General features: G+C 41.1%; 2 protein-coding genes across 2 annotated transcripts; both read right to left on the reverse strand.

Annotated features, from left to right (window-relative positions):
* Positions 1–376: 376 nt before the first annotated feature.
* Positions 377–8,570, reverse strand: LOC117852450 (probable protein transport Sec1b). Its single transcript, XM_034734555.2, has 22 exons — positions 8,057–8,570; positions 7,885–7,943; positions 7,504–7,585; positions 7,253–7,331; positions 7,084–7,134; positions 6,909–7,005; positions 6,782–6,814; positions 6,293–6,421; positions 4,857–5,042; positions 4,656–4,739; positions 4,481–4,576; positions 4,326–4,396; positions 3,714–3,810; positions 3,176–3,301; positions 2,984–3,079; positions 1,956–2,075; positions 1,765–1,842; positions 1,326–1,525; positions 1,108–1,201; positions 930–1,019; positions 732–819; positions 377–644 (listed from the first exon to the last, which is right to left on the reverse strand). Exons 1-21 carry the CDS (start codon positions 8,400–8,402, stop codon positions 784–786), a joined length of 2,250 nt encoding a protein of 749 aa, XP_034590446.2. The 5' UTR covers positions 8,403–8,570; the 3' UTR covers positions 377–644; positions 732–783.
* A 132-nt stretch (positions 8,571–8,702) lies between these two features.
* LOC117852454 (hypersensitive-induced response protein 4) lies at positions 8,703–11,572 on the reverse strand. Its single transcript, XM_034734562.2, has 5 exons — positions 11,185–11,572; positions 10,470–10,590; positions 10,296–10,387; positions 9,584–9,680; positions 8,703–9,359 (listed from the first exon to the last, which is right to left on the reverse strand). Exons 1-5 carry the CDS (start codon positions 11,377–11,379, stop codon positions 8,998–9,000), a joined length of 867 nt encoding a protein of 288 aa, XP_034590453.1. The 5' UTR covers positions 11,380–11,572; the 3' UTR covers positions 8,703–8,997.
* Between the last annotated feature and the right edge of the window lie 395 nt (positions 11,573–11,967).

Here is an 11,967-nt window from a genome sequence, read left to right on the forward strand (position 1 = left end):
CATTGTCGAGATCGACGGAGAGCTCTACACGGTATCCGTGTTTTACCACGGCATCGACTTCAGCACCGTCGCCGACGTCGGCGTCTTCAGGATGGACTTCGCGAGGCAAGAGTATGTCAGGGTGGAGAGCATCGGCGATCGGGCAATTCTAGCAGGCTCCGGCAGCCACTTTGGAGGGTGGTGTCCGGCCACCGAGTTCGGGTTGCTGCCGAATAGCGTGTACTCGGTCGACAAACGGTTGCATGTGTTTGACATCCAACTAGGAACGGAGGAAGTGCTTGAGCCGTGCAAACACATTGCAGCGCCATCACGCAAGCCATTTTGGATTATTCCTTCGCATCGATAAGCCTTATACTACCTAAGTGAAATTCTAGTTTCATCATCAGTGAAACATTTTTTTGCAAAATCGATCAATTTTTTTTCTATTATTCTCATCGTCAATAACAACACCAAAAACGAAGAAAATGTTGTACACATGTCTCTTATTTTACATCCTGATATGCATGCCAGCTCACTTCCTCAATTCAAAAATAAAGAAGAATAACGTGTGATCAGTTCGACAGACATCAGTCATTGGTGACAATTGACAACATCAACCTGATAAGATGCAGAACTATCCATTGGCCAATTATGTCTGCTGTTAGCTGCCAAAGCAAACCCATTAACAAACATACTCCGAACTGAGTAATATAACAGAAAGAAAGGGAACCAAGAAGAAGAAGAGAATGTACCTTACATCGAGTACTATAAGGTGAGAGTTCATTCCATCGCTCAGCATGCAAACTAGTTGTTATTGGCGCTACCTATCGACTTCAGCTTCTGCACTTGGCAGAGTCGTTGCATGAACATAGCAGGCTGAACTTCAGCAATCCAGTGGAAAGATTTGATGAAAAAGAAAATGATAAACCTTAAGGAAAATCGAATTTTACCGAAATAAACTGCGGAGGATCGTCGATGCTAGAAGAGCCCAAAACGATTTCACGCTTCAATTTCGTTGTAAGCTTGTGCACTGTGCGCAGCTGATCCATTGAAGTATGAAAAGATAAACATCTATACGACGCAACGAGAAGTGGAAATTAGTGTTTTGCGGTAAAAGACGTGACGTACTTCGGATCTAGTGGCTCCACCAATCATGAAGACGAAAATCCGGTTGCCTAGCCTTTTGAAGTCACCAGATGAGTGCCTCAAGACTGAGGAATCACTGCCAATCCAATTTATCATGATATAAGAAAGTAGCTAAAGCTTGAAACCGTTTGAAGTAGGTGTGTTACTCAAAAATAATAAGGCCGAGTAGGTCCAAATATAAAATTATGTTTAGTCGCTACCTTGATTGAGAATCGCCGGAGTTCCTAGACTTTGCCCATGTTGGTGTCCGCCTTGATCTCATAGACATTGGCTGTGGGTTTTGTGCGGGTGCTGCCGTTGATGCAGTTTGAGTGGTACCTTGGGGAGCAGAACTTGGCTCGCTCATAGATGGGTATTCTTTCAGAGGTAATTCACCTTTGCTCAGTTTCTCAATTAGCTCCTATAAACAAAGCATGGAACTCCAATCATTACAACTGATAATTCAACATGCAACGAAAATTCAGAAGAAATAAATTGAATATAGGAAAGTACACACGCACTTAAGAAAAATTCTAAAGAATAAAGACAGTATACTTAATCATACATTTTAAATAATAATTTTATTGAAGACAAGGGAAGGTCATATAATTCTGACATGAGGTTTTTGTTGAAGACAAGGGAAGGTCAGTAGTCACATGCCTCAATAAGTGGGAAAAATCGTGATAATGCCCATGTTTCCTCCCCATCCTGTTTTTCTGTCCTGGCAGCATTTTTCTTCTGGTATAAAAATTAGAAACATGTTAATACAGTGGAAGGCTGTAGAAAGTATTTTTCTACAAAGTCATGAATGTCATCTCTGTACATGGAAAAGAAAGAAATCATGAGATCACCTTTTGCGCATCGAATTTTAGAGAGAAAGTACCAGTCCTTGATGACTTTTTAAAATCTGAGCCTTCCAAGTATCTTAAACACTTAATTACATCCATATCATCATGTGGAAGCTTTGCTAGCTGCATATCAGTAAATTAGCTCACTATCATATAGCTATAGAACCATTAACATAACATGAAATTTGTCAACAGAAAATGTAGATGCTATTTTACAAATTTGTTCACAAATATCTAATGACAGAATAATCCTTAGCTTGTGAGGAATCTTCTGTATTGCAAGTTGAAGTTAACAGTCTATATATATAAGGCCCTATTATGGCCTAGGGCCTAGGCTTATCCCAATCTGGGTTAATGGATTTTTTTTTGCAGGTAGCACTATAAGATGTCTTACAAGGGGAAAATATTTTAGATGAACTCGGATGGAAGTACCTAATTAGAAGATGTAAAAGCTACACCTTACTAGCTTTAACCTCCTTCAGATTAAACTTATTTTAAGACTATTACTAAGTTGGATCTATGTCCCAGATTTACTAACCGCATCAATCAGATAGTCAAAATAGTCGCATGTGCATTTTCTACCTCACAAAAAAGAAGGATCATGATATGGTACCTTTAGTTATTTCCATGCAGGAGAGTTGTTAACATGTTTAATTTATATGGAAGCAATGTGCATTACAATTTTATTATTTCCTATAAATAATCAAGAGCTGATATGAGCTTAGTCTACCATCCAGAGTGCAAATAATCACATGATAATTCTAAGAACAAGTTGCTTTTGTATTGACATATACTAATCCGAGAGAAGCATATAGGAATTATGCAGGAGTCTGCAACTAGAATAAGGTATGACATATATGTTACATTCTAAATATCTAGTCCCTACTAATAAGCCCTATATTCTGATGCTCATAATTAGTGCAAGCAGAGGTTTACTTCCTATGTGATTGTACATCTTTGCATCTTGAATAAGGCCTGCATTGTTATACAATCAATAGTTCATAACCAGTGGAAAAATTGTTGTGCAATACCTGCATCAACTTTTCGCCTTTGTCACCTTCAAACTTTTCTGGATATATGATTGCATATATAATCAGCAACCTCAGTTTGTTTTCTGGACTCATATCCTTGATAGAAGAACAAGCATGTCAAGCAAAGAATAAAATCAAACTAAAAGGGACTTAGCAGAAATCCTGTTATTCGTTTCTCTTTCAGAAACAAACCTGCTTTGACCTAAGGATGCTGATCACCTCCTTTGCTCCTGCATCTCCAAAAACCAGGTCCTGCTCTAACTGCCCGATGTCACGCAGCCCATATTCCCTGATAAACCTGTTAATTTTTCCAGCAATCTGAACAGGAGAACATTGATAGTTTTAGTACTCATCATTTGAAATTAGAGGTAAGTATACCAAAGGATGTTGTTCAAAGTAAGCAGTTGGGGCTGTAACCTAACAAACTTATTTCTTCTATAATAAATGAAATGGCACGCAACTCTCCTGCATGTTCCAAAAAATATACCAAAAGATGTTGTATAATATAATATGTGAACCATCCTTTGGTGCCCCTTTATGATTATGTACCATAAATACAATAGTTTTAATGATAATAATTTTTTCTTCTTGCATTTGTATGAAAGTCAACTTCCTGATTCCCGTAAATTTATAAATATAGGAAATGTTAAGTTATGACTAGTAAAGATAAAGATTAAACATCAGAACATAAATCATATAGGGTAGATATTTTGTTAGAGCAACCAGCTACCTCTATATGTAGAGTCAGTTTCTCAACTTGATCACTATATTGAGGCAAAGCTTGAACAATTTTCTGCAGATCCCTTGTTGAGATTTCACCACCATCTCTAGTTGAAATGGAAACACCACAATCATTTCTTATGAAAGGATTTGGAAATATAATGTATTTTGTGGTCTGGCATCACTAGCAAATGCCATGCCAACACCTAGTGAATCAGTGATAAACCTTTTTTTTTACCAAATACAAACTAAGGCTACAATTTAACTTAAACTCAAGTGTTTTAGTATCACTTGTCTTTGCAGCATTGGATCTAAAATTAGTTGTTCAAAAGAATGATGTATGCTAATGAGATGCATATGGTCATATTTGACATTTGAATTATTGTGCCCCAGATAAATATCCAACACAAGGGGTACCCGAAAGGTGAGATAGAATATGACTAACATCAGAAGCCCAGAATCACAAATAACATTATACTTTCAAAAACCATCATTATACTAAACCATAGATAGCACTAGTAATAAATAATATGAGGCATTCTTATGAAATATTGTACTATGATACATCTTGCCAAAATAAAAACATTCGCAATTACATTCAACATTGAGAAAGGTTATGCACCTTGAATGTAGTTGCGCTGCTTTATTCTTGGAAACAAAATTATTCATCTTTTCATACAATCTCTCACTAGCCTGCCATTTTAGCTAGTGTTAGGAATAATAGGCCAAAATATATTTAGGTGATCAAAATGCACTAATGTAACACATATAACTCACGTCAGCTATGTGAGTATGGCGAAGCTCAAGCCAAAGAGGATCATGATCCTCCAATACAGCCTCCTTTTGTTCAGGTTCCGAACCCGCCTTTGATACCTTCCAACAGATAATAACACTGAGAATAAGGAAACTAAAGAGAATTTGTAGCTCGTTAACAATATGATATTACAATTACCTCGTATGTGTATTTGGTACCATCCATTTCGAGTAGATCGTGGCACATTGCATCATAGGTCCATTCATGAATAACAGGTGCTATCTTTGCAGTCATATGAAATTGTTGTAAGCTGTCATGATTATATTAACGATCTTTGCTATACTTTTAAGATGAATAAACGCTTAAATTCATTTTAGCATTAAGGTTATGCTTTAGCACCTGATCTATAGGCCTGTCAACAATGAGCAGTTCACATGTCTCCTTCTGGGGAAATTCAGGAATTGATGATTTATATTTTGACACAATATCCCAAACAGCAGTAGCAAGCCACTTTGGAACCATGTCAAATTTAGTTGTTGTAGAAGCATCTCCTTTTGGGGCCCGATACCGCACACATGGAAATTCCTGTAAAGTACTTAAATCAGCTTTCATGTTCAATAAGAAAATGGAATAATACGGCTGTTTATTCATAGAATAGGATAATAGAGATAAACACTCTAAATAAGGAGATACTCATAACTGCAGGAAATCTAAAGTTAGCATTGTAGCCTAGTCCCTCCATTCCAAAATGTAAGAAGCTTTATTACCCTAAGTCAAACTTCTTTAATTTTGATCAAGTTTATAAAAAAATGTACCAACATCTATGGCATCAATTTAGTTTCATTAGATCCACCATAAAATATGTCTTGATAGTGCATTTATTTGGTATTGTAGATGTTAATATATTTTTCTATAAACTTGGTCGAAGTTAGAGAGCTTTGACTTAGGACAAAACTAACATTTTACATTTTGAAACAGAGGTAGTATATTTTAAGATGGTTTGTATAGCCTGCAAGATGAGGCTTGAAGAGATTGCCAAAATCATGTATTTCCACTTAAAACATTTGCAATAAATATATCTATATCACTGTTTTAATCAAGGTCCTGTTATGGCAAGTGGGCTGGCTATAGGCCTAGGCCCACGAGTACTGTAGCTCGTGAACAGTACCACGAGGGGAATAAAATTTGTTTGTTAACAGATCATTAGAGATAAGGTTGTTAGAGAGATAAGGTTATTTAGATTAGATTGGGCTTGTTACATAGCTGACTATATAAGCATAGCCACACCATCCATTGTAATCAAGCAAAAAGAATCCTAAAAGTAGTCAAAGCCTCCAAGGGAGGGCAACGAATAGGTTCTTTGGGCTATCACTAGTTCTACCATATCAGTTCCATGTAGAGTATGCTGATGTCATACTATCTGCATTTGAATTCAAACCACCTGCAAGTTTAGTTCAAGTGAGGAGGTTCTGGTTTGGAACTTCTGGCTTGTAGTTGTCCAACACGAGAGGTGCATCCACGTAAATTGTAGTGCAAATCAAGGAAAAACATGCTGGTGCAAACAATATTTAGGTAAATAAGCATATACCAAAATGGTACCATCCCACTATCTAACATGTTTGTCAGTAAAGATTCAAACAATAAGTATGACTGCTAACTATGAACAACACATGCTGAAACTTAGTGCCATTTCTAATAATTTTACACTGCTTGCCTTATGGAAGTAGATATAGTACCTCAGCTAGCTGTGTAGAAATTAAAAAAAGAGAGAGGAATTTTCTGCTAATTAGCAGTGGGCATGAATAGATTATAGCAAATGGAGTTCACTAACATACTTTCAATGAAGCAAATGTGGTCGCAATGCGAGTTGCCATCGTGCTTATAGTATCGTTGAACACTTTGGAGTTATTTTCACTTCGGCCATATAAATCATTCAGCGCCGTATCATGGTCGGTTACGAAGCCCTGCATATATGACCCATAAAGTTAGTAGTAGAGTGATCATCATATCGTAGACAATGAGCAGGAGATAATGGCATGCAAATATAAGTGCATCCAGCATGTTTACTGTAATTGATTTCCTATGCTTTTCACTTTCAAGAAAATCGTGAATATTTCCACTACGCTAGGAAACTTTAAAACCATTTAAAGTTCTTTCATAGTGCAGTGCAGAAGTTGCAAACCAACAAAACCAACGACAGCAATAGTTTGGTGTCAGCCTTGGCTTGCTTCCTATAACCTATAAAGGCTCACAGCCCCATGCATGTTATTAATTAATTATTTTTTTAGAATTCATTGAAATGATGTAGATTGAAAGCTGAATACCTGCATGTCAATAGTAAAGAATTCCAAATTCATCTGCAATCAATGGAATCACAGCATTAGAATTTATTAGAAGAACTTGTGCCATATACCTCAAAGCAATGAACGATATATTTGCGAAATAACTTACCTCCCGTAGTGCACCAATGCGTGGTATTACACTGCTGTCATTCTTTATATAAGTTACCAGCTCTTTAGGAATCGGTGAGCTAAAGAAGATGTATGCCCTAGTGTTTGAAGTGAAATCATCAACGTGCTTCTGGAAATGGAATTCTAGCTACAAACTGAAAGGCAGTTCAACGTACTTCCTGTACAATGGACATCTCCCAGACATATCGGAAAGAAGCATTATGACACTGCAGATTGCAGAAAATATGCATGAGAGAAGGGAACTTAAGACGAATAACGTATGCAGTGTGCTACATGGTGAAATAGCTGGTGCCATGGAGCACATCAGCGCCTACTGAAAATTACTTTTCTTTTAGTGGCTGCAGAAAGTAGATAGCATCCATGGAAGGCATCGGCTCCCTTCTCTTGAACAGATCTTCGACCACTGCGGGATAAAACGATAAGATTATAGATATCTTACTTCTACCAATCAGCTTTGCCCAAGAGTTATTGGCTACAAAGAGGTGTCTTCCGAGGAAATGCAGTCAGAAGAAGATGGTAATCACCACCCATTTACTATATTCTATATGATCATGTATCCAGGTCTGGAAACTTACACGAAATCCCTGCATCTGTAATTTCCGCCATCTTGCAAGCATAACCCATGATCTTCACTGTAAATTTATCCATTATAAGAACCTGCAAACGTGACAAAACTAGTAGTGCTCAAACTGATGATGGTCCTTCCATAGCAACATGTGTCAGGACCATCACATGATTTGGGGGAGGAACAGCCATCATGCTTGTTGCGTTAAAAAAGGAACAGTAATGTGATGTAAGGATTGGCTTCTCGACCAAATCGTGCATTGTGCAACGGGGAATCAGGAATGTGAACTTTTTTCTTCTTCAAAACGGTATACACTGCCCGAACAGATTGGCAGCAAGCAGCAGAGTATGCATAAACCAAACAAGCACCCGTGCGCACGCATGAAAAGTACCTTCCATGAGCTTTTGGTCTCCTTATCCTTGTCCGGCTTCAGCAAGTCCTTCAGTATCCCTGCAGGACACAAGGCAGAGAGAGGTCGTGAGCCATTGATTGAAGGATCACGCGTTCGCGAGATAGAGGAGAAGAAGCGATTCAGATCGAAGAGCGCTTGTGTGTGGACGTACGGTCGCGGCAGATGTTGCGGAAGACCTTGGGGTCATCCGCCGGGGCGCCGAAGTCCATCGACATCTCGCCACCGCCGCCGCCGACTCCGAATCGCTCCGATCGACGATCATACACCACCACCAGCACCTCCTCCTCTTCCTCCGCCTCTTGTCGCTCCCGCACTAGCCTATATCCTGATTTAGCCGGCCGGAAATGGCGACGAGCGCAGTGGTGGGTGGGTGCATGCGGGGTGGGGAGGAGGAACGGAGGGGGCAGGCGACGCGTGGGGCCCGCCGCGATCCCCGCTGGGGAGTAGAGGAAGGCGACGATGCACAGAGGCTGGAGGCGACGCCATGGGTGTTGCATGCACGTAGTGGCGCGCGACGCTCTGCATCACAAACGGCTCCTGTCGTGTCAGATGTTCAAACCTTATGCAGGTCATGCAGATTCAGCGTCGTTTTGCTTAATCCGTGGTTCCAGCCCTGGTACTATGAGCACAGCCAGCAATGTGTTGCAGACTGTGAGACGAGCAGACCATCCCCAGAGCGACCAAATCTTAAAAAGTCTCTTCTGTGCCTCTGCCAGCAACAAGCATGCAAAATTACTGGACCTGAGCCATGCAAACACATTCCAACCTTAATGCTCTTGCATTCTGCAGTCTGCACAGATAAAAATTCACACCCGTGTATAATCAGTTCAACCACACTTTATACATTGTCTAAAAGGGCAGACACTATATGACTAGCTAGAAAGAACATGCAAACATACGTACGGCCTGAACATTATGTCGTACAAAAATTCATCCACACTAGTTTCAGGGCCACATACAACTCCAGATGCCAAGCCGAAAGTCCTAGCACTCGTTATTTACCACTAACAACCTAATAATGATACTATAAACAGATTAGCTCAAGACTCATCCCGAACTGAAGCGTTCGTACGCACACATGTAAAAAGTGATTTACACGTTGCTGCTTGAGGCTTGCATCATGCCGTCCCGGATCTGCTCGCTGATGTCCTTCACGTGGCCCGGGCCGTGGGGGATGAACACTGTGGTGTTCTTCGAGCCGTCCCCGAGCTCCTTGATGGTGTCAAAGTACTGTGTGACCATGATCAGGTCCATGACTTCCTTGGCGCTAGTGCCCGACACCGAGTGCGAGAAGTTCAGGATGTTCTCCCTGAGGCCGTCGGTTATAGCTTGCCGTTGCTTGGCAATGCCAACGCCAGAGAGATATTTCGCCTCTGCTTCTGCTTCGGCCTTCTTCACCAGAAGAATCTTCTCTGCTTCTCCTTTGTAGACGCTTGCCAGCTGAAGCCTTTGGGCTGTGATAGAAGTAGATCAGTTAAGTGAGCACAAATGCAAATGGTAGAGAATGCTACTTAAAGCTGGACGTTAGATGAAAACTGAAAGGAAGCATGTCTAAAGAAAGATAGCATACACGCATAGCAAAAACAATATGTTTTAACTTCACGAACAGTGTTCAGTAAGCATTTCCCAAGCTGTATAACCTAGAAGCAGTTCTACATGTATAAAAACAGCACAATACCTGCGTTTATATCATTCATTGCTTTGCGCACAGCAGCATCAGGGATGATATCAACCATGAGGATGTGCTCAATGCTGTAACCATAATCTGCCATCACCTGAACAATAGCATGAATTTATTGGTATGCAAAGAACATTGGATTGACCTCAAACTAATTTCAACATTAAATGATGCAGAGGAAACAATGTTTGAGAGAAACTAAAGAATACAAATCCAATCAAACATAGGGTAAATATCAACCAGATAAGGTTCCGATTTTATCAGAAACAAGCATAGTGTTGAGAATCATTAAGCATGTGGTTCATCTAAGAATCATTGCAGTACTTGCAGTACTTGTCACACAACAAAGTTTCATGAAATGGTATTATGGAACTATCCTCCTTTTGATAGACATATTAAACCCATACTGAAAATAAAATGGGCCAGAGGCAACAAAATAGCATGTTTAGGATGTACTGAACCAAAGCCAAACTGAGAGCATACACATAAATACTGCTACAGTGGTCAATGGTCAGACAACCAATTGCTAATTAAATGCAGAGTATCATCAGAATGTATTGAATCCATGAAACTATGCATCACAAATGCCAGCAATACATGTAAACAAGTGAAACAAAAACAATGGCCAGATGAGTCACTGCAGTAATATGCGTCCAGAATCTATGTTTTGAGCCCATCCCAGACTACAAGTAAAATCTGGCCTTGAAATTACCTTTTCAAGCTCCTCCAGTACAGCTTTTGCCACATCATTCTTTTGCTCGAAAAGATCGTCCAGATTCATTCTTGGAACTATGGCCCGAACAACTATTTATCAGAAAAATAAAAGTGTCAGCTTATACTTCAGAGAAACAGTACCAAATAACTATGTTCAGTATTAATAATTCACCGTCGAAGACATAGGCCTGAATTTGCTGTTGGGGATTCTGCAACTCATAGAATGCATCATCAGCATTTTCCCTTACAACACGATACTGAATTGTGCAAATCAGCTGGACGAAGACATTATCCTGCAAAGGGGAAGGTCGGAAGGACGTCATCGGGTGATTCAACATGAAACAAGCATCATAGACAATACTTCATCTGTCAAACAGGCTACACAGCTGGCCCAACACATGGTGGCGTATGTGATTAACAATATTCTTCCAATATCTCACAGCCCGACACTAATCTACAGGGGGAACAGGCTACTACTACAGTCTACAGAGACACCATGTAAAGCAATTTCGATTCCCTTTGTGCAAACATAACCATCATATCCTGGAGTTCTGCAAGCAAAATTCCAAAACCATGCCCCAGATCCCAGCATGATGCAATTTCACATGATCCCAAAAATTAAACCACCAATCTAGCACAAGTACTGATAGGAACCGGACACAGTTGGGGCAAATTCTTCACCGAGCACAGGTGAATTCCAGGACTGAACCCCATGCGCTTGATCAATTTCAATAATCTAACACAAGCGATCGGACTAGAACAGGTAGAACGAAATCAATCTAGCAACACAGCGCGCGATCAGGAAGCGGGAAGGGAGCTACACAGGTAGCCTAGAACAGAAAACAGATGGGGGGGGGGGGGGGGGGGGGGGTGAGGAACCGGCGAACCTTGGTCTTGGTCTCGACGCGGACGTCGAGGGACTGGACGCGGGTGGTGAGGGACCCCGCGACGCACTCCCCGGCGAAGGGGTTGAAGAAGTGGAGGCCCGGCTCGGCGAGGCGGACGAAGCGCCCCCACTTCTCCACCACCGCCACGCTCGCCTGGTCCACGCACCCGCAGAACACGAAGAACGCGCTCACCATCTCGACCCTTCCCTCGGCTCCGGCTCGGCCCCGGCGGCGGCGAATCCGGCTCGGCCCTCGAACGGCGTCGCGTCAGCGTGGGCGGGGGGATCCCTTCGATCTCGCGCTGGCACCACCGCCCTTGCCTTCGTGGAAGAACGCGAGGCTCCAACTCGAACGATCGATATGCGTTTACGCGGCGCGATCTGACGTGGCTGGCCTGGAGGGTTAAAAAAAAAATCGGAACCGGACTTGGATGGAAAGCGGTTTCGTATCGCGGTCAAAACGGCCAAGAATATCTCCGATTCAAAACCAAAACGGCTTGAATATGATATTCATCTTGACCGAACGTGATCATACTTGGCGTGACGAGACCCTGCTGCGGTCTCCCGCTACCAATGGCGCATTCATATTGCCAAGACAATTCACAACTGCCGATTCAAAGTGACTCGAAATCTTCCAAGATTTGAAACAGAGCCTCAAAATCGTCCAAGATTTAAAACAGAGACAACTGCCGTGCCAAGACAAGTTGATGGAAAGAACAGCGAACCAAACCATATAGTACACAGATATATATAATGCAATTATTATGCAAATAACGAGTCAGAT

This window comes from Setaria viridis, chromosome 4 (assembly GCF_005286985.2).
Source record: "Setaria viridis chromosome 4, Setaria_viridis_v4.0, whole genome shotgun sequence".
Classification (NCBI taxonomy): Eukaryota; Viridiplantae; Streptophyta; class Magnoliopsida; order Poales; family Poaceae; genus Setaria; species Setaria viridis.